Below are 21,382 nucleotides of genomic sequence, written 5' to 3' on the forward strand. Positions count from 1 at the left end.
ACTGCAGGGCTTGTTATGAAAGAAGTGGATACTGACCTGGTGAATAAGGTCAACAGAAAGAAGGAAACAGGATACCACATTTCCATAATTACTACACATAGAATCAAAAATAGTTGAAAGATTCAGATTCAAGGAAAACTTAAATTTCAGTTTTGGAAATATCTTTAATTGCATCACCAGTTTGAAAAATTCTTCTCATACCTTTGCCTGAACGTTTGGGATACAGTAGAAAAAAGCAGTGCTGCCCTCTAGTGGCTTACATTAGGAGTGAAACTGTAGTACATTTACTGTGAACAACTGGTTAATATTAACATTATAAAGCTTTAGTAAAACATGAAAATATGAATATGTCATGTTCCTATAACAATGGAAATCTCACCATCTATTAAAATTATGGACAATATTTTAAACCAAATCATTTTCAAAACAGTAACAGCAATTGTCCAATGTTAAACCTAAACTGTGTGAAGAGTAAAGTCACACAAGATGTAATAATGAGGTTAAATTAAATAATTATAAAACATAAAAAGAATGTCAATATAAAACCCCATCCGTAAACTACCAATAACCTTTAAGGCAGTGACAGGAAAACCTCTCTTCCGTTATCGCCCAGCCTCTTTCCATTGTTTTACAACAGAGCACTCTCACTTAGCAACTCATTAGATTCTTGTAGTGTCGTTGTAACATGCTCTTCATTAACTGCTTTCCAACATGGCATTCCTTTCTGCTAAAAGAAAAAAAAAATGGTTATGGGCAGTTCAGTACCACTACACAACTTAAAGAGCCCATATCACACCATTTTCTGATCTATGTTATAATGTGTTTCCTCATCACAAACAGACCTGGAGTTGTGTTTTGGAGTTCTTCTCTCAAACTGAAAACACTCAGTTCCACCTTGTGATGTCATGTGGTAATACAGGAACTGCTCCACTGTGTTTTTAAACTTCATACACCTTCACTAGAATCATTTGGATAATTTTAGCCCTGGAATTTCCAATCTCTACTTAACTAAAGGGGGTTTTGGAGTTTAATCTATGACACCCCTGGAGTTTTTGTAACAGACTAGTAATAAAACATGTGTGAATGAAACACAACTCCAGGTATATTTTTGAGGGGGTAACATTATAACATGGTTTAAACCTTACAATTTTCACATTTGCGTAATATAGGACCTTTAAATGAGTGGCCTTACCTGGTTGATCACCATTAGCATGGCGAGGTTCAGGGGCAGCTGAAAAACAGAAACACAGATGAATGATCTGTCTCTATTTCACTGAACTGTGAATTAACCTTAGGTACAATAATAGCTGAGTAAAAAAATCTTACCTTGGCATCCAGGCTTCTGCCAAAAGTCTGGACACAAAAAATAATAACGTGATTTTTAGAAATGCATCATAAAATAACCATATATATTACAAATTTTAAATGTGATGAATTTACCGGGTTGCCATGGCATCGAATCTACAGAAGGAAAATCAGTGTTAATGATTTTACAAGACAATTAGAATCAGACATGGTTAGGCCTGTCACGATTTTCAAGTGTGATGTATTGATGGAGTAAATACAGACGATAAAAGATAATACTGAAAGAAATTGCTACTGATGCAAAAACCCAAGAGCAGATTTAAACCACAAAAAGTATTCTAAATCTCTAAATATTGTTAAAAATCATGAGCTACAATAAATAAACAGCAGAATGAAACACTTTATCTTATCGTAAAACCAAGAAAAAAACAAACATTTCCCAGCAGTGTAGAGAAAAAGTACACACGATAAATACTGACCCCCAAAGAATAAATGGTTCCAGCTTTCGTATATAGAACGATAAGTTGATGTGGTGATCATCGTGACAGGCCTAGATATGGTGTAAATTATTCATACCTTTTTGAAAAAACCACATCCCTGAAGATAAACATAAAACACATTAGACAAATATAAACAATCATATTATCAAGGTCTAATTATGGAGTACCTGATTTAACTCTGTGCACCACAACAGTCACAAGTACACAAGCCAAAAGGCACACAAATACTACAATCCCAGTGTTTATCTTCACACCATCTGTAAAACAAAGTAGCCAACAATATACAGATGTAGAAATATATGCTTGCAGGTATCACACAAATGACAAAACTGTTCGTAAGGAGCAAAACAAAATAACAAAAAAGAGATAAAAACCTGGAATTGAAATGAAAGGATTGCTAATCGGATCGCTGCTCATAAAACTGACGCGGTTGTGCAGCTCACAGATGAACTCTGGAGCTGAAGTCTCCTAAAATCAAAGGCAAAAGATGTGTGCTCAGTAGTTCATGTAATAATCACATAAAAATACAAAATACAAAATACCGGTGTTATTTCAAAGTGTTCATTTGATTGTGATTTCTCTGTGTTGTTGAATTTCCATTTATATGTGGGTTTGGGGTCCATACCCGTCACATCACCACTGCATGTCAAAGTACATTGAGTCTTCTCCGCGTTACACGACACAGAAATCTGTGGTTTTGGGACCTGAGCTGGAAGGAAATAGTATTGTATCACTGAAGGTGTCACTTTTCAGGATCAGCCACCTGCTTGTCTCCATGGAGTTGTTGCTTTTCCTGGAATATTCCACAGTATGGCATTAATAAATGTATCTCTACACAAATAAAGCAGGCTACCAGGTATAGCAACAAGTCAGATCTGTGGAGAGGTAAGCCAGCTGAACGTATCACTAGACGACATGTTTTCCAAGTAGTGTTATCACAAAACAAAAATTTAAAACTTGAGTGTGATACTGGCTCATAATTGATACCAATTTTGAAACCACAATGATACTATAAAAAAGCTGTTTTGAAAGAATCATCAGTTTCAACATAGAACAGTCTAATGGTAATTTCACTCACCATGTGTCTCAGTCTTAAGCTAGTTTTGATACAACTCAAGTAGTATTGATACCTGTTCAAATGATTATCTACTTTTGATACTAGTTTTTGTATCGATTAGTATCTCATTTTTGATAGTTTTGACAACCCTCTTCCCAAGCAGTTTTTTTTATTTTAACAACACTTGTAATTGAATAAATACAAGATGGGTACATTTAATGTGGGACATTCAAAGCAAAGAAAGCAGTGACATCTCCATGGAGGCAAGCAGGTGGCACATCCCTAACCAGAAAAGTTACTAAGTACTCCTTTAAAATGCACTGTGAACAGAACATTCCATGTGTATACTTACAGAGAACGGTCAGGTTTATGTTTCCAGTGCCGGTCTCCCCATTGATCTCAACAGTATAGACTCCACTGAACTCTTTAGTCAGATTCTTGAGGGTCAGTTCTCCATTTGAATGGTCCAGGATAGTGTGGTCTGGAATAAAAACATGCTGGTATAACTTTGCAACTATTTAGTTTCTTACATAAAAGTGTTGACGAATACCTGTAAAGAATGCAAACTCCTTGACATAGGACACATTCTCTATTTCCCATTCCACTGCTAAGTGACCATTTCGCTTCCATAGGATGTGGGTGATGGAACTTTGTTTACTTGGAGGAGTCAGGACAACATCTGCTCCTACACTCTTGTAAATCACTGTAGAAAATGCAAGTATTAATCTGTAATTTTTCAGTACTGACTTGGATTGATTTAAACTAGACTCTTGTGTGGTGAGTTAAAATGTTGTTACCTCCTAAGAAACATACCTGGAGTTGTGTTTTGTTTCACACATGTTTGTGTATTACTGGTCTGTCTACATCTCCAAAGCTCAAAATGTTGTGATGTCACGAAGCGGTAGTTTCCAAGTTAACAGCTCCTTTTACCTTTTGATCAGTTGAGATTGGCAAATCTAGGGCTGAAATTATCCAAATGATTCTGGAGAAGGTGTATGCAGTTTAAAAACACAGTGGAGCACTTCCTGTATTACCACGTGACATCACAGAGTGTTTTCTGTTTAAGAGGATAAGTATGTAGGATTTGTGAGTTATACGTGTGAATGAAATCAAACTAAACTTCAGGTATGTTTTTGATGAGGAAACATAACATAGAACTGAAAATAGCTGCAAACATGCGAAAGAATTATACTTATAATCCATAGTGACTTCAGTTTAATGTCCATGAATGTATCTGACCTGACTCTGAACATGAGCATATATGTTTATCAACAGCCTGTTAACCCTTTATTACACAGAACTGTGCAGTAATAGTCTATGTTCATAAATCTCTCAGCATTGTTAGCAAGAGTAGATTTTGCTAAACTAGGTGCTGACAAAAGTTGCAAAATCTTCAATGACACAACCAAATGAAAACTTACCTGATTGTTCGGCTCGTGCAGGAAACGAAGTAAAAACAAAAGCAGCTAAAGCCAGAGAGAGCATGAACCACGACTTCATCCTCCTCAGGCTGCAAAACTACAGTAGATCTGATGTGGAGAATTGACTCACTAAATGCTAATAATGGACAAACAGTTGAATGCTACTTGCTAGCCTAAAAGAACACACAGAAGGCTGTCCCCGATGAAAGTGAAAGTAAAGTCTTTCTCCGTGACACAGTGTTTAAACGTACAAAGCGACTACAGAAGTGCAATATAAAGTGAAAATGCTGTTATGACGATGCGAGCAAAAAGCAGAAATCATTCAGAGATCCATCCATCTTGAAGTTGGTTGAGTTCTTGAATGAAGGAAAAGCAATGTAATTCCATTTATCAGCGCCCTCTAGTGGCTGGTGAGAACAGAAACGCCCATGACGTGACTCACATGTAAAGTGATTTAATAAAACATTAAAATAAAACATAATCTCAAAGTGTATAGCTGCATAATAACAAGAAGAAGCACTGCCAATGGGAAGCACGCAGGAAAATGGCTGAATATTATGTCTGTGTAGCCCATAATTTGTGTCAAATATTTTACTTTTTTTTTTTTCTTTTTTGGGGGAGATGTCTTTATGGCAAGAGCATGTTTTTGTTCTATTAATGCATTAGGCCATGAACTGCACTTTTACAACTATTCATGAAACTCTAATAATAATCAGGTGAGTGTGTGTCCACTGATCTGAAGGTTGGTGGTTCGAATCCCGCTCTTGAAGTAAACATCGTTGGTTGAGTGGTCAGATCCAGTGCGATTCCAGCTCCCACAGATGAATGCTGTCGTTGTGTCCTTAGGCAAGACACTTAACCCACCTCACCCCCTGTGTCTGCTTACACTGGTGTATGAATGTGTGTGTGAATGTGTGTGTGGGTCCTTGATGTAAAGCGCTTTGAGTGTCTTGAAAGTGGAAAAGCGCTATAAATGAAGCTTATTTGGAGCAACCTAAAACTGGAGGTGCACCACAAAAGGCTAAACATGTTTACAGTCAATAACTATGATCCTTTAGAGTTGAGTGGTTCCACCTGCAGCCACAGTCCTCCTTCAGCTCGCAGAACCAGTTGAGGAAGGCGTCGCACGTCAGTCGTCCCCCCGTCAGGGTTGACTCCAGGACTGAGGCGAAATCGGAGCAGGGTCAGCGCCACCACTACTTTCAGTTCTGCCAGGGCAAATTTTTGTCCAATGCAGTTCCTGTAGACATGCACAATTACATTACTGTTCAATTAGTTACTTTTATTTAGTGAGTGACGAGGGAACAGTACCGTGGGCCTGCTGAAAAGGGGATGAAAGCAGAGGAAGATTGTGCTTCTCTGTTGTTTGGGTCAAAACGCATGGGATCAAACTCCTAAAAGAAAAATAAAACAACACATATGCGTATCCTGTATACTGACAAAAGCAAGTTGTTTTTTTTCCTTACATGGGGATTTGACCAGACAATGGGGTTGTGATGCGTGCCGTAGATACTGACCAAGCAAATGACACCTAAAGTTACAAAGAATGGAGATATTATATTGCACTGGTTGTACACATAGACAAAAGAGGCCGTAGTTTGTCCCATTACCCTTAGGGACAGTTCGGTTTCCAGGCAGAGTCATGTCTTGGGTGTATTTCCTGGTGACAGCTTGAACTGGAGAGTGGAGCCGTAGACTTTCTTTGATGCACATGGTGGTGAAGGGGAGGCTGGTCAAATCCTCCCTAAACAAGAGAACACACACGCACATAACTTCATAATTACAAATGTGCCGTGCTTTCTAACCATTCAATTTCTTGTCCGTTGCGTTCTTTTAACAGCTCCTTCACTTCCTCTCTGCATTTTTCTTGGTAATGGCTGTGTTGAGCTAAATTATACAGAGTCCAGCAAATTGCACTGGCTGTTGTGTCATGACCTGTAGAAAAAAATGTTTTATTGTTAGCTAATTTATTTTATTTCCTGCTACTTAAATGTCACAAAATTGACTCTTGTGAGCTTTAAGCCATGTTATAATGTTGTTACGTCTTCAAAACAGACCTGGAGTAGTGTTTTGTTTCATTCACACATGTTTACTCTTTATTAATAATCTGTCTACATCTCCAAAGCTCAAAATGCTCTGTTCCACCTTGTGATGTCATGAAGCGATGCTTTTTGAGTTAACATCTCTATTTCAGTAGAGATCGGCAATTTCAGGGCTGAAATTATCCAAATGATTCTAGTGAAGCTGTATGGAGTTTAAAAACACAGAAGAGCACTTTCTGTATTACCACATGATGACATCATAAGGTGGAAAGGAGTGTTTTCTGTTTGAGAGAAGAACTCAGCCTAAATATGCAGAGTTTGTGGGTTACACAAACAAACCCCGTGTGACTGAAACAAAACATAACTCCAGGTCTGTTTGTGATGAGGACACAACATTCTAACATAGATCAGAAAATACAAAATGAGAAATATTACCTGCAAACATGAACGTGTTGGCCTCAGCTAGAATCTCCTCATCTGACAAACCTTGTCCATCTTCATCCTACAGACACCGATAAAACTGGGTTTGACATCAGAACATTCTATAGGCCAAAATTATTTAATACCGGTGGGGCAGCTACAATTAATAATCTTAAAATGCAGATTTGTGTTGTAACAGTGATTTTTTGGGTCTTGTCACTAATAGAATGATCAGAGTCAACATTTGTGAATTGCCCTTTTTGTTTATTTCATGGCAAAGTACAATGTAATCAATGGGAAAATGTGGCTCTTAGCCCCCATTTGACAGTATGACCTCATCACTTTCTTGAAGCTTAAAACCACCAGTACACGTTGCATTCTCATTGTTCCACCTCAGTGTTTATCTGCTGGTCATGTGACATAATATTCTGAAGGGCCTACACTTAAGAACTCAGCTCCAGGGCAGGGCAGGCGTTTAAGGTTAAAACTGCAGCTAAAATATCATGAAGCTATGTTTTCCATTTTTTGTTAATTATACAATTATTTTAGATTTTTATGATATATAAGTATTTGATGAGGAGATTTTGGTGCTACGTCATGATCAAAAATAATTTTAAAACAACAAAAAAACAAGGTTTAACATTTGTGCTTTTTCTGTTCAAAAACTTCTATCTTCTTTCTGTCCCAGTGGTGGAAGAAGTATTCAATTTTAAGTAAAAGTACAGATATTGAAGCAAAAAATACTCAGTAAAAGTCAAAGTATCAATGAAAAAAATCTACCTAAGTAAAATTAAAAATGTACTTAAAGAGTAAAAAGTAAAAGTATTTCATGCAGATTTTGAGATTTAGTAAAGCTTCAAATGTAGTGATTTTGATAAAGATTTCTTCTGAACTTAGTTTAGCAGAAACAACTGAATATGTTTTTTTCCAAGCTATTTTTATTTTAATATTTTTATTTGCTCAAATTATGGAAGTGTTAAAAATCCTCCGTCTTTTAAGCAGATCTCAAACAATAATAAAAAATACTTACTTTTCAGTCCAGTTAAAAAATGTAGTGATATAGAGAGTACAGATACCTGCTTTCAAATGTAGTAAAGTAAGAATAAAACGTATCCACTTATTACTTTTGCTTTGTTACATTCCATCACTACCATTGGGGTAATATACTCCTTCTTTTGATTGTGAACCCAACCTGTCGTCTACTTCTACAGTGTGTCTCCAGTACCTTTGCAGACAGTATAATGTCCACAAAGTCTTTCCTCCTCTGGGCCGTCATAGAGATCTCACTCTTTGTCTGTTGACTGATGAGAGCACGTCGCTTCTGAACCACATCTCTAGTATATCTGAAATGCATAGGTTAGTTGTTAGGGTCTTAACCTTTAAAAATAAACTTTAATGAAACTAACCCATGCACAATGCTCAACGCCTTCTTGAACCGTTTCCCCTGCTCTGTCTTCCAGTAAAGCCAATCCCAGTGGTGTAACATTTTAAGCCTCCTTTCCATGATCAGATCACTCATCTCAACAATGGCCTGCACATACCCGCTGGTGGATCTGAAATGTTACAGAATCCATGTCATAACTGTGATAAATAAATGTATTCAGTGTGTGTAAACATGAAGGGGCTTACTCCTGACAGTTGCTGTTGCAGCTAAAAGCACATTTGAGTAAACTATCCAAAGTCATCAGGGTGACATCATTAAACATCTCTATATTGTTTTTTCCATTCAGGATCATACGCTTCCACTTTTCCTGAAACGAGATAATACAGGCCAGAGTAAACAAATGCCATAAACTACCGGTAAACACAATGCCAATGGTGGAAGAAATACTAAATTTAGAGGGAAAAAAAAGTAAAAAGTAAAATTATCACATGAAAAAATCCACTAAAGTAAAAGTATTTAAGCACCCGTTTAAAAATGTACTTAAAGACTAAAAAGTTAAAGTATTTTGTGCAGATTTTGGAGAATAAAGCTTTCAGCACGGTGATTTTAATAATGATTGATTAAAACTATGAACGTGTTAAAAATAAACCCTCCAGCTTTTCAGCAGGTCTGAAACAATAATAATGTTTTTACTTTTCAGTCTTGTTCAAAAATGTAGTGGAGTAGAAAGTACAGATACCCTCTCTCAAATGTACTGAAGTAAAAGTAAAAGGTATCCACTTTAAAACCTACTTTAGTGAAGCACTTTACATAAGTATACATTTACTTGTTGTTCCACCACTGTGTTTTTCCTTACATGCATGCTGTTGGTTGAAGAGTTAAATATGACGATGTAGTTCTTCAGAATGTCAAAATGAAATGCAGGAGTTAAGAGACGCCTTTTACGAGACCACACGTCACCATTACTGATCAACAGACTCTCTCCTGGAACAGACAAGTCTGTGAAGTTGAGAGAACTTAAGACAAAAAGTTTGGCAAGATGGAAAACAACTTACCCAGCCATGGGCGCAAGTGGCCATAGACGAGTTCATCTTTTACCGTGATATTACCTAAAATAGATTAAAGGGCCCATATTACTGAGTCCTTCTCTCAGAGAGAAAACACTCTGTTGCACCTTGTGATGTCATCATGTGGTAATACAGGAAGTGCTCCAGTGTGTTTTTAAACTCCATACACCTTCACTAGAATCATTTGGATGATTTAGCCCTGGAATTGTTTACTGAACAAAAGGTAAAAGGTATCAGTTAACTTGAAAGCTACCACTTGATGAGATCACAAGGTGGAACGGAGCATTTTGAGCTTTGGAAATGTAGACAGACTAATAATAAAATGTTACTCAAACATATGTGAATGAAACAAATCACAACTCCAAGTATGTTTTTGAGGAGGTAACAGCATTATAACATGGCTTAAAGCTCACAAGAGTCAATTTTGCGTAATATAGGACTTTTACCACAATGCAACATATTTTTATTTTCTGGAAATAATAAATATAAAAGTGACATTGATTACCATGTGCCATGAGCAGAGGTTTGGCAAAGTCTGGGTGGAAAATCCTGACGAAGTGATAGAAGGGCCCAAAGAACCAGCTGCAGGAGTGTTTGTAAGTCTTCACCAGCTCGTCCACCTGGAGAAGACCTTCCTCTGTGCTCTGCATCTAGATTAAGAAAAATATATTGCACAATTTTCTGCTGCCCCCTTTGTGTGGAGTATAGTGGATTGGCATTGTGAGGATACTTTTGAAGGTACTTGTGACACAGACAAATATGCATGGAGAGTACATTGTTGTTTTTTTTTATTTCTCTAGCTTTCTATAACTACTTTCAGTACTTAAGAAATCAAATACAGAGGTTGTAGAAAGCCATCATTCCTATTTCTAGGAAAGTTAAATTGTATGACTTTTTGACTTGCTGTTGGAATGCGTACACCACCTATAAATATATTGGATTTTGGCTTAACAAAAACGTATCCTTTAAACACTTATCTCAGTATTATGTGACAGTTAAAATCAAAATGATAATTTTATTACAGAAACAAATCTTGTATCCAATTGAATTACAGCAAATAAATTGTTGAAGCACCTTATTATATTATTTGTTTTGTTTGTTTTGGTTTGTACTGTTCTGTATTTTATTCATGAAAAAGAGAGTCTGGTGCTCTCATTGGGCTCCAACTGTATAATTAAAAGATAAATTAAATGAATGAATGAAATATTACACTTAAAAAGAAATAGTTGCTTTTCCGACAGCACTGGATCATAAATGTTTACTCAAAACACTTAACACTGATCCTACCTGGCCCAGATGCCCTATCAGCCATGAGTGTGTAGGCGGCTTGCTGAAGCAAGACAGCTTGTGTGAATACCAGGCGTGGCGCATCAACAGGTTTGCGGTCCAGATCACAACCATCGACCCCAATCCTGCTCCGATCACCAACAGGATGTGAGAGGGACTGTAGAACCTGAGCAGCACATTCACAGCACCATGAAGAATAGACATGGTGAGAAAAAGGCAAAAACATACGGCCAAACTGTATGTGATGTGAGCTATGGTCATAAAGAGAAGTTACTGATGTTGAAATACAAACCAGCTGTTCCTTCTTGATTGTATCAACAGGAAAACATTGCACCCACTGACCTATTACAATAATGTTCATCATCATTGTGACAAAATAAACTGCTCACATTTTGTTTCCCTTAAACTATCAACTTTGGACAACAACTCTACGGCTAATACTAGAACTCACCACTAGATGGCGATAATGCATCCCAAAGCTTCCAGTGCTACGCGTTGATGAGAATTAAGCGGATCAGCAGCCAGAGAGACACGTGACACGCCCATCGACACACCTGAGAATTAATGAGCAAAACGTCAAGGTTAGAAATGCAACGCCAGTCAAAATAACAACACGAAAGGACACTTTGATGCTAGTACTTTTCAGGTAACTTGATCTGACATTTATTAAGTGAGATTTTTGAGAGAATTTACATCAATATTTAGCAATACACCACCTTTATGAATGTCTTAAGTGATGCGGACTACCCAGGTTTAAAAAAAAAAAAAAAATAGAGGAATATTGTTTTTGCTCTGCTTGTTCATAATACACATTTAAATTTAATACATCTGCTATTTGGCTACAACTTCTTCAGTTCTTATTTCTAAATCACACAAGCCAAGCTCTTTCTTGTCCAGGTTTCCATCCTGATATGAATGAAAAGGCAAAATCACATGAAGCATGTGATAAGAACTGGAGTGGTATCACTGCTTCAACTCCCCATCACTGTTCTAAGCTCCTCTGGCTGCCTGAATGTACAGAAAAACAAGTAGACAAGGGGAGTTATAATACTGTGAAGAAATCCAATGAAGGCCCTTCATCTGATGTCATTGAGGAGCTCTTCTGTCCCACTCTGCCCTCTGCTGCTCTGGCCCCTCTGGCTCTCGGAGTGAACCAGGGCCCCCACATCGATGTCATCAAACAGGGCTATCTGGGAAAGCAAGAGCAAAAGCACAGAAGATATTTTGTCCTGAGAGCTGGAAGTCACTCCGGGCCTAGTCGACTTGAGTGGTACAAAACACAAGAGAGGTTCACAGCAGTGGAAACGTCTGCTGGCGAAACAGGGCTTTTTGGCTCTCACAAGCAAGGGTAAGAACGAGCACTTTTGTGGTCCCAGAACAGCCAGCTCTGGCCAGTGATGAGGGTGTTTGTGCTTGTATTTAGGGTCATTTTCCTGAGGTGCTGCCTTGGTGTGAGTCTGATCACAAGCTCCAGAAAAGACTACAAAGTTGCCCTGTATGCTAAAAACCAAACCTTAGTGTTTGTGGGGAAGGATGACGAAGAACAACAAGAGTGGTACACGGCCATTAAGGAGCTGATGGAGGAAGAGCTACAGGATGCAGACAGAGAGGACTTTGATGAAGAGGATGCAGGTTACTGCACTTTACCCCCGGCTTCCTTCTTTAAACAGGTCAGCAGCACAGAGTCATGTTTGTGAGTGTACAAAGTTTTGGATTCTTGGATTCACTTGTGTGTTCCAGGTGTGGCCGGTCACTGTGAAGCCCAGAGGTCTGGGCCGCTCCAAAGCTCTCACAGGTGAGATCCTTTTGTGTCTTACGGCTTCTTCTCTGGTCTTAGTCCGAGTGGGCCATGACCATGAACTGCCCTCAGTCACGCTGCCCCTGCTGGCTGTGCGGCGCTTTGGTCATTTGGATGGATCTTTCTTTCTGGAGCTGGGCAGATCTGCTCCTCATGGGCCTGGAGAGATCTGGATGGAAGCAAGTGAGGAAGGTATTTAGAAACAGTATAAATATTATTCATAAGGCAGATTGATTTTAATGTCTTTTTGTAACTTGACAGGAAATTTGTCACTGGCACAACAAATTCATGAGATTGTCCGTGAAGCGGTGAGGGCTCTAAGAGTTATTCCAGACTTTAACTGGTCCTCAAGTCCCAGTAAGAGCAGTGGCTCTCTGTACCACAGCCTCTTTGCCCTAAAGCGTAGCCGCCCAAAACAAAGGGAGAAGCAGGGCCACTGTAGACCCAGTGGCCCTCAGGTCTTATGTGAAAGCCTGCACAGTCACAGCCATAGTGACCCTGACATGGAGGAGACACTGAGAACAGACAGTGTGAGGACAGAGCCCAGCTCTGAGCCAGAGGCTGAATGTTACATGGAGATGAAGACAGAACATTCTCCACCTAGAGAGGGGCCTGGATATGTGCTCATGACCCCACAGCTCAGTCAGAGCCTCCATCAGGACGACTATGTATCTATGACCAGCCCACAGAAAGAGGCTCTGACCAAACAAGCATCACTCTCTTTTCTACAGACCTCGTTCAGGTATGATCCTGTTCCTGTTTTTATGTTCACAATGAGGTCTAGAACTTCTGATTAGTTGTAGCACAGTTAACCTGTCCTTTTGTGTGTGTAGGTGTCGCTCAGATGTGCAGACTCCACCGCCCTGGACACTGTTCTCAGGTCAACAGTCTAACCCACAAGGTGTGACGGTTTGGAGCACCTCCTCCCCCATGAGGAGATCTGGGGGCCTCAGACCCATCTCCCTGTTTGGTAGAGGGTCTTTGGAAGTGGCCAGTTCACTGCCTACACCGCAGCAGACTGTCAGGGGAGGCCTGCTGTCATGTCTGCCATCCTGTCTCCAGCCAAACAGATCATGATGTCATCACAGACGGAGAAGGCAGTTTGTAAACAGTATTCATCTGTTGATTGTGAAAGGCAGTTTAGGTTAGTTTACCCCAGGAGCTGCCAATTCTGTGTTGGAGGGAAAAGTGTGATTTTAGTCTCCCATTTGATACAGTGTGTGTTTCTGTGCACTGAAATCTAGAATCGCAGAGAAAATAAAGCAATACAAATACTTTTGACCATGTTTGCAAATTACAATTAAAATCAATTATAGAAGCGCACTTATTTGTATGTCAGCATTAGAAACATGACATTATGATAAATATAATTAATTGCAATACCTCTGAGAAAAAAACATTTTTCCTCAAACTAGTCATGTTTATGTTTGTTTGTCATTAGTGCGACAGTCCCTGCTCAACTGTTACATGTGTGAACCACAGAGGCACAGGCCAATCTGAGGTGTAAAAAAACAATGATGCAACAGGCGTAAACAGCACATCTGTGTTCAACTTTTTCAAAAGTGACTTGAGTGAGTTTCATGATAAAACTTGAATGATAAATAAAACCATATGATGCCAGTTAATGTTTACAGTATACACATTTTATACTTTATTTTTGAATAGATATGTTTTATCCGAGGCCATGGTTCTCGACCGGAAAAAGGTGGTTTGCCCTCTCCGGGTGGGTGGTGAGTCTCTGCCCCAAGTGGAGGAGTTCAAGTATCTCGGGGTCTTGTTCACGAGTGAGGGAAGGATGGAGCGTGAGATTGACAGGCGGATCGGTGCAGCGTCTGCAGTGATGCGGTCGCTGTATCGGTCCGTTGTGGTAAAGAAGGAGCTGAGCCGGAAGGCGAAGCTCTCGATTTACCGGTCAATCTATGTTCCTACCCTCACCTATGGTCATGAGCTTTGGGTAATGACCGAAAGGACAAGATCGCGGATACAAGCGGCTGAAATGGGTTTCCTCCGCAGGGTGGCCGGGCGCACCCTTAGGGATAGGGTGAGGAGCTCGGTCACACGGGAGGAGCTCGGAGTAGAGCCGCTGCTCCTACACGTTGAGAGGAACCAGCTGAGGTGGCTCGGGCATCTGCTCAGGATGCCTCCTGGACGCCTCCCTAGGGAGGTGTTCTGGGCATGTCCCACCGGGAGGAGGCCCCGGGGAAGACCCAGGACACGCTGGAGGGACTATGTCTCTCGGCTGGCCTGGGAACGCCTTGGGGTCCCACCGGAGGAGCTGGAGGACGTGTCCGGGGTGAGGGAAGTCTGGGAGTCCCTGCTTAGACTGCTGCCCCCGCGACCCGGCCCCGGATAAGCGGAAGAAAATGGATGGATGGATGGATATGTTTTATGAAATGTCTAGTAACATGTACATATAGGCCTAAATATCAGAATCAGAAGACTTACTGCCATAGTCTGAACACAGTTCACAAACTAGGAACTTGCTTCGGTGAAAAAGTGCAACATAAACACACTGAATAAATACAAATACAAATAAGGGCATGCACAAAGTTAAAAAGATATGCTTAAAAAATCAAATGAAATACTTAAAGGGAGAAAATATATACAACAGCAGCATCAGAACAACAGTGCAACAGTGCATATGCAATGTGTTAGTCTAAGCAGAGCGCAGATCAAGGCCGACACGAATCCCATATTGTATTTTAGGACAGCTTTTCTGTTTTTATTCTATATTCTTTGGTAAAAGCTTTATGCGGTCACATTTTTGAGAGGTGAAACTGTCTGACTTGATGAAGGCCATGTGACCTTCCTCTTGGGGGTCTCTGGGTTGATGACAGTAGATAAATGAGGTGTCCTGGTCTGTTCCTCAGTGTGCTCTGATGGAGGGCAGTGGGGACTCATCTTGGTGCTTCCCTCACTTGAACAGCTCGTGCAGGCGTCTGCAGCAGCCTCTCTCCTCCACAGCGCTCATTTACACTCTTCTGGCTCTGATTTCTTTGCTCACTGTCGTTCTCAATCTGCTGGTGATTGTGTCCATCTTTCACTTTAGGCAGCTGCACACGCCCACCAACGCCCTGCTGCAGTCCCTGGCTGTGTCTGACCTGGTGGTGGGTTTGCTGGTGATGCCTATAGAGGGGGTGCGGAACATGGAGATGTGCTGGCTGCTGGGCAGGCTGCTGTGTGCTCTCACTCCTTATGTGTCCTACTGCCTGCTGTCAGCCTCTTTAGGAAACATGGTGCTCATCTCTATAGACCGCTACCTGGCCATCTGTGACCCTCTGCTCTACTCGTCCAAAGTGAGCCTGAGCAGAGTGCGTGTGCTCATCTGTCTGTGCTGGGCCTGTTCTCTGCTCTATAACGGCTGTATTCTGATGGGACACCTGAGCCAGCCCCAGCGCTACAGCACCTGTCACGGAGAGTGTGTGGTGGTCATTACTCACACCGCAGGAACCGTTGACCTGCTTGTTTCTTTTGTGACACCGTGCACAATCATGGTTGTACTGTACATCCGTGTGTTTGCAGCAGCTGTAGCTCAAGTACGAGCCGGTCGGAAAAGAGTAACCTCAAATGTAGAGGAAACAGGCCCCAGAGTGAAACGCTCTGAGACCAAAGCGGCCAGGACTCTGGGCATTGTCGTAGCAGTGTTTCTAATGTGTTTCTGTCCTTTTTACTATCCCGCATTCACAGGAGAGGACACGTCCACCAGTCTGTCTTACTACGCACTCTTGTCCTGGATCATGCTGCTGAACTCGAGCATGAACCCTCTGATTTATGCCATGTTTTATCCCTGGTTTAGAAAAGCTGTTAAACTCATCATCACATTCAGAATACTGCAGCCCCACTCCAAAGAGGCCATTGTCCTCTAGATGGCGCCAATAGAATATGTCTAGTCTATTAATTTTAGCTAAATCATTTCTATATTTTGAATTCTCCCCTTTTCAAATTTGTACACAGGCTGTTTATAAGATATTTATTAACCTGTGAACTTCATAATATGTTTCACTGCAAAAGATAGAGCTGGAGATAAATGCAGTAAAATCTGCCAAGGCCTAAATAGGTAAATTCGATGAACCTTTAGTATTGTAAAAGCCTTCAACTGTAAACAGTAAATGTTATACAAAAGACAAGTCTCACTGTACTGTCCCGTAAAGTAAAACGTATATGTACTCATCAAACACCTGGATGGTTGTTTCACTGGTCTCAAACTGGATTCATATTGAAGTTTGAACATTAGCACAGGTGTGGTGTGATAAAACTGCATTTGCATTTTACTTGATGAATCATTCTCATGTTGTTTACGCCTCTAGCTGAGATTGTCATTCATTATTTGCATAAAAAGCCAGCGCAGAAAATATTCTATTGTTCAAACTCACATTTTAGAAGATGTTAGGTCATTACTCAGGTATTTTACACATTCTGCTTTTCTTATTGTGATGTGTTTAGCAAACTGTACATAAACAAGCAGTGACTATAAGCCATTTGACAAATCCAGACAAAATAAAACTCCAATAATGTGCCACTGTGTTTGTCAGTCTTTAATGATATTTATCCAAACTTACTCAAAATATAGGGACTTGTTTCCAAGGTGCAGGTATTTTCTGGACAATAGGGCATTTGAAGACATAACAACCTCAGACTTTAGAGAAACTGTAAAACTAAATCAGACTGAAGAAATACAATCTACTGAAGACTCATCATCTACTATCATTTTATTATACTTTACATTTAACAAGATATATTAACTGTTTGGTTATAAATTAGGACCTTTTTTAAATTCCAAAACTAAAATTCACAAAAATTCAAACTATATACTAGCTCCATCACTGTGCCGTGTATGTAAGCTTCATAATGCATGTTAATAAATATAATTTTACAGATAATTGTCAAGTGTAATTGTTCGTTTGTTGGATTTTATAACACATTTAGAATAAACAGTTCATTTCATCAAATAGAATAGATGATGACAGATTACATCATTGTCGTGAGAGGGGGTGGGTACATCATGAGGATAAATAAAAGGCCTATGGTGAAGTCTGCATGTGTTATGTCACCGATGGAGCAGGGCAGTGGGGACTGGTCTTTGTGCTTCCCTCACTTGAACAGCTCGTGCAGGCGTCTGCAGCAGCCTCTCTCCTCCACAGCGCTCCTCTACACTCTTCTGGCTCTGATTTCTTTGCTCACTGTCGTTCTCAATCTGCTGGTGATTGTGTCCATCTTTCACTTTAGGCAGCTGCACACGCCCACCAACGCCCTGCTGCAGTCCCTGGCTGTGTCTGATCTGGTGGTGGGTTTGCTGGTGATGCCTATAGAGGGGGTGCGGTACATGGAGATGTGCTGGCTGCTGGGCAGGCTGCTGTGTGCTCTCACTCCTTATGTGTCCTACTGCCTGCTGTCAGCCTCTTTAGGAAACATGGTGCTCATCTCTATAGACCGCTACCTGGCCATCTGTGACCCTCTGCTCTACTCGTCCAAAGTGAGCCTGAGCAGAGTGCGTGCGCTCATCTGTCTGTGCTGGGCCTGTTCTCTGCTCTATAACGGCTGTATTCTGATAGGACACCTGAGCCAGCCCCAGCGCTACAGCACCTGTCACGGAGAGTGTGTGGTGGTCATTAGCCACACCGCAGGAACTGTTGACCTCTTTGTCACTTGTGTGGGCCCCTGCACGGTCATGATAGTTTTGTACATACGAGTGTTTGCTGTTGCGGCCTCTCAAGCACGTGCAATGCGCGTAAGAATAGCCTCAACTGCTATTGTCTCTGTAGCAACAATGGCCAAACCATCAGAGAAGAAGGCAGCCAGAACTCTGGGTGTTGTAATTCTAGTGTTTCTCATTTGCTTCTGTCCATACTATTATCCTGCTATTGCTGGGGTTGAAACGTCAAATATGTTGTCATACTTCTCTATTCTGTCCTGGATCATGCTGCTAAACTCATGCATGAATCCTCTGATTTATGCCATGTTTTATCCATGGTTTAGAAAAGCTGTTAAACTCATCATCACATTCAGAATACTGCAGCCCCACTCAAAAGAGCATACTTTTTAAACCTCATTTTCATGTAATGACAAACGTCTTATCTCATCATCTTGCTCACTCACCTACTATCTGACTGTGAGATCAGCAGCACTGCATTCTTGTTAAACACGATGCTGCAAAACAAAACACAAATGCTCAATAACTATGTCTAAAGCCTGATTTGTATAAATATACGAAATGAAAAAAAAAAATGTTGTAATGTTGTGATATAGCACATTCTTCTCTTGATAAGCTTGTGAACCGTAAGTGAATTCACACTGAAAACAACTTAATGTTTAAGTTAATGTGAAGTTTTAGCTAATGAAGCAAGCAATGATCATTTGTTTATATAACGCACACGCAGAGTTGACACCAAAATCAACAGCAATAATACAATCAGCTTGTTTTATGATGCACCATTTGTAACTTGTACAGAATTTAAACCTACAACAGCTTTTAAAGGAGTGTTGGCTCCCATCTGGAGCAGTAATTACATAATGTGTATAATTTCACTAACTATAGTCAATTCAAGTTTATTTATGTAGCACATAAAGAAATAAATCAAATATACAGCTAACACAATGCATAGAAAAAAACAATAAAACACCAAGATATCCTGTCTAGCTAGTATTAAATTCCAGGCAGAAGAGGTGGGGTTTCAATCTAGTCTTAAGCTGCATTAAAGACTGAGAGGATCTGACAGGCAGAGGGAGGCTGTTCCATAGTCTGGGCACTGCCACAGAAACGGATCTGTCACCTCTGGTCTTGAGACTGGCTTTGGGCACAGCCAGCAGGGCTGTGGGGGAGTATAGGGCTCCAAATAAAGTGGACCAGCCAAGTTCATACTGATACTTTTACTGAGCCGTTGTCACTTGTTTTATCTCTACTGTATAATTCAAATGTTTATAGCATCTTAACTGTATAATGACCTTTATTACCTGAATTATTTCAAATTCACTCTTTTATCATGGGAGGCAACAATAAAGTTTATCTTATCTTGAATATCTCAGTGTTTCCTGCTGTTTTTAAACATTTTTTTTATCAATTATGATTTCTGATGTTGTTCCATTTTATTTTTGTGCATTAAAAATAAATAATGTTAAGGTTCATGAAAATGTAAAGACTTTTAGACATTTATAGGTCCTACATTATGCACAATTGACTCTTTTAGGCAATGATATAATGTCGTTACCTCCTCAAAAACTTACCTGGAGTTGTGTTTTGTTTCATTCGCACATGTTTGAGTACCAGTAATCCTTTATTATTAGTCCATCTACATCTCCAAAGATCAAAATGCTCTGTTCCACCTTAGGATGTCATGTCGTGTTAGTTTAAGTTAACAGCTCCTTTGACCTTTTGTTTAATAATGATTGGAAATTCCAGGGCTGAAACTGTAGAAGATTTATAGTTTAAAACCACAATGGAGCACATCCTGTACTACCACATGACATCACTAGGTGCAACAGAGTGTTTTCTGTTTGAGAGAAGAACTATGCAGGGTTTGTGTGTAAAACATGTGTGTATGAAACAAAACACAACTACAGGTATATGTGTGATGAGGAAACAAAGAACAAGAGAATAGCATAATATGGGCCAGTTAAAATGCAAAATACTTCTTTAAACTGTATACTTTTACTTCCTCAGAACTGGCAGATAGACAAATTTGGTCAAAAATCTCCAAGCTGAACACTGTAATCTACTAATGATTGATTAAAATGGAATCGACTGCACGGCCTTGACACAGTTACATGAAAAGTCCAGTGTGATATCTTTGGAGGGTGCACAGAAGAGGACACCAGACATGCTCTTACTCTTGAATATTGGGGAGAGTTTTCCACTGGCCACAATCACACTGTTGTGTTCTACGGCAAAGGCCTCTTATCTCCTGTGGCGAGTTGGGCCAGACTCATGATAAAAGCCACACAAGGACAGCGGCTCAAATGTCTTCAACGCATTAACTGTTGGTCAGAACTGTACTAAATTGCAGTCTCATGATAGTCCAGTGAGTTTCATCTGGCCTTTTGTTTTATTCTAATAAATGATTTTGCTGTAATGTGTCCGGTTAGTTGACTTAAACCGGTTTGGATTAAGGAGGCAATTGGAAATAAGGAAACATACCCGTGGACTTTAAACCGGGATGAGGGAGCCTTTTTCCTCTCACACACCTGGGATATTGTCCCGAAGTCGTCGAACTGCAGATGGCGCTGTCGTCTTGCCTCCACAGGTAGGAAGACCGCACCAAACCTGTTTAAATCAGCTGACCGGACACGTCAAAGCAACATCACTTGACCACTTCGAGGAACAGCGCTCCAAATGGTCAGGTATGAAAACAAACAAAACCTTGGTCTGAAAAAAATAATCTATTAAAATAAATGCAAGCTCATGATTCAATATTAAAATACTTACATTTTACTAGAGATTTAAAATTTGACATTTTAACTTACAGAAAAGAGCAAGTACTCTAGTTGGTTATGCTGTTTTAGTTCTCTAGGTGATAGTCAAGGTCAAACTAAGTATTGGTATCAGTGAGGAGTAATGCAGATATGACTCAAACCTCAGTGGAATATGGCATGTTCACTTTGGTCATTCAGTTCACACCATGAATCGGGGAAAGAAATGAGTGGAATGTGGAGTTTGTCTGCATGGATTTGACTTAAAGTGCAGTGCATGCAGGCACTTGCCACCATGTGAGTGCGGGCCGTGCGTCTTTAATCCTGACGCGGCTGCCACTGACTGGCTCACAAATCGGATGTTTTCTCATTCGAGCGTTTCCCAGACACACCTTTCTCTCGCACACACACATCAGCCCACGTCCCTCTCTTCCTCTCTAATTCACTTTAGTGTTCCCGGTGGGTCCTTTTCCCCAGGAGGAACTAACATCACAATTGGGACCAAATTTGAGCCGTTCACTTCTTTTTTTACCTCTTCCTGTGTGACATCAAGACAAACAGCCTAAGGGCATGGTTAGGGAGGTATGTCAAGTAAACGGAGGTGAAGCTTCAGACAGTCCAAGGTGTACAAGTTCTGTGAACAGAAAAAAACTAAAAATTAAAAGAAATAAGAGAATTGGCCATAACGGTTAAAGATC

At 40.2% G+C, this 21,382-nt stretch overlaps 5 protein-coding genes across 6 annotated transcripts; 3 read left to right on the forward strand and 2 right to left on the reverse strand.

The window, feature by feature from the left end:
• Positions 1–154: 154 nt before the first annotated feature.
• Positions 155–4,649, reverse strand: LOC117383240 (uncharacterized). 2 transcript variants are annotated; one of them, XM_033980356.2, is made up of 11 exons: positions 4,284–4,649; positions 3,413–3,565; positions 3,215–3,343; positions 2,348–2,514; positions 2,180–2,273; positions 1,973–2,062; positions 1,882–1,902; positions 1,441–1,461; positions 1,327–1,353; positions 1,193–1,231; positions 155–727 (listed from the first exon to the last, which is right to left on the reverse strand). In XM_033980356.2, exons 1-11 carry the CDS (start codon positions 4,360–4,362, stop codon positions 696–698), a joined length of 852 nt encoding a protein of 283 aa, XP_033836247.1. In that variant the 5' UTR covers positions 4,363–4,649; the 3' UTR covers positions 155–695. The 2 variants fall into 2 exon arrangements, with proteins under 2 accessions (XP_033836247.1, XP_033836254.1); XM_033980363.2 differs by having other exon boundaries at positions 155–724; positions 4,284–4,643.
• Positions 4,650–4,722: 73 nt separating this feature from the next.
• Positions 4,723–10,761, reverse strand: LOC117382100 (cytochrome P450 4F3). Its single transcript, XM_033979138.2, has 13 exons — positions 10,484–10,761; positions 9,702–9,846; positions 9,185–9,238; positions 8,986–9,113; positions 8,375–8,496; positions 8,152–8,298; positions 7,971–8,088; positions 6,761–6,827; positions 6,089–6,218; positions 5,894–6,027; positions 5,750–5,814; positions 5,595–5,677; positions 4,723–5,523 (listed from the first exon to the last, which is right to left on the reverse strand). The coding sequence occupies exons 1-13, from the start codon at positions 10,742–10,744 to the stop codon at positions 5,328–5,330; spliced, it is 1,650 nt and encodes a 549-aa protein (XP_033835029.2). The 5' UTR covers positions 10,745–10,761; the 3' UTR covers positions 4,723–5,327.
• A 392-nt stretch (positions 10,762–11,153) lies between these two features.
• On the forward strand, positions 11,154–13,900 carry LOC129456810 (uncharacterized). Its single transcript, XM_055226823.1, has 6 exons — positions 11,154–11,234; positions 11,381–11,831; positions 11,907–12,153; positions 12,224–12,473; positions 12,543–13,023; positions 13,115–13,900. The coding sequence occupies exons 1-6, from the start codon at positions 11,204–11,206 to the stop codon at positions 13,356–13,358; spliced, it is 1,704 nt and encodes a 567-aa protein (XP_055082798.1). The 5' UTR covers positions 11,154–11,203; the 3' UTR covers positions 13,359–13,900.
• Positions 13,901–15,160: 1,260 nt separating this feature from the next.
• Positions 15,161–16,147, forward strand: LOC117383720 (trace amine-associated receptor 13c-like). Its single transcript, XM_033980936.1, has one exon. The coding sequence runs from the start codon at positions 15,161–15,163 to the stop codon at positions 16,145–16,147; it is 987 nt and encodes a 328-aa protein (XP_033836827.1).
• A 1,187-nt stretch (positions 16,148–17,334) lies between these two features.
• Positions 17,335–18,324, forward strand: LOC117384548 (trace amine-associated receptor 1-like). Its single transcript, XM_033981809.1, has one exon. It carries the CDS (start codon positions 17,335–17,337, stop codon positions 18,322–18,324), a length of 990 nt encoding a protein of 329 aa, XP_033837700.1.
• The last annotated feature ends 3,058 nt before the right edge of the window (positions 18,325–21,382 follow it).

Source organism: Periophthalmus magnuspinnatus, chromosome 2 (genome assembly GCF_009829125.3).
Source record: "Periophthalmus magnuspinnatus isolate fPerMag1 chromosome 2, fPerMag1.2.pri, whole genome shotgun sequence".
Taxonomy (NCBI): domain Eukaryota; kingdom Metazoa; phylum Chordata; class Actinopteri; order Gobiiformes; family Gobiidae; genus Periophthalmus; species Periophthalmus magnuspinnatus.

Coding starts and splice junctions, on each gene's coding strand:
- LOC117383240 (XM_033980356.2), bottom strand. CDS start 4,362: ATGAAGTCGTGGTTCATGCTCTCTCTGGCTTTAGCTGCTTTTGTTTTT. Junction 2,063..2,179: donor TCCTTTCATTTCAATTCCAG/GTTTTTATCTCT, acceptor TTTGTTTTACAG/ATGGTGTGAAGATAAACACT. Junction 1,232..1,326: donor GCAGAAGCCTGGATGCCAAG/GTAAGATTTTTT, acceptor TCTGTTTTTCAG/CTGCCCCTGAACCTCGCCAT.
- LOC117382100 (XM_033979138.2), bottom strand. CDS start 10,744: ATGACCATAGCTCACATCACATACAGTTTGGCCGTATGTTTTTGCCTT. Junction 9,847..10,483: donor TGATAGGGCATCTGGGCCAG/GTAGGATCAGTG, acceptor TTCTTAATCTAG/ATGCAGAGCACAGAGGAAGG. Junction 8,497..8,985: donor CTTCAACCAACAGCATGCAT/GTAAGGAAAAAC, acceptor ATCTCGTTTCAG/GAAAAGTGGAAGCGTATGAT.
- LOC129456810 (XM_055226823.1), top strand. CDS start 11,204: ATGAATGTCTTAAGTGATGCGGACTACCCAG. Junction 12,474..12,542: donor GATGGAAGCAAGTGAGGAAG/GTATTTAGAAAC, acceptor GTAACTTGACAG/GAAATTTGTCACTGGCACAA. Junction 13,024..13,114: donor TTTCTACAGACCTCGTTCAG/GTATGATCCTGT, acceptor TTGTGTGTGTAG/GTGTCGCTCAGATGTGCAGA.
- LOC117383720 (XM_033980936.1), top strand. CDS start 15,161: ATGGAGGGCAGTGGGGACTCATCTTGGTGCTTCCCTCACTTGAACAGC.
- LOC117384548 (XM_033981809.1), top strand. CDS start 17,335: ATGGAGCAGGGCAGTGGGGACTGGTCTTTGTGCTTCCCTCACTTGAAC.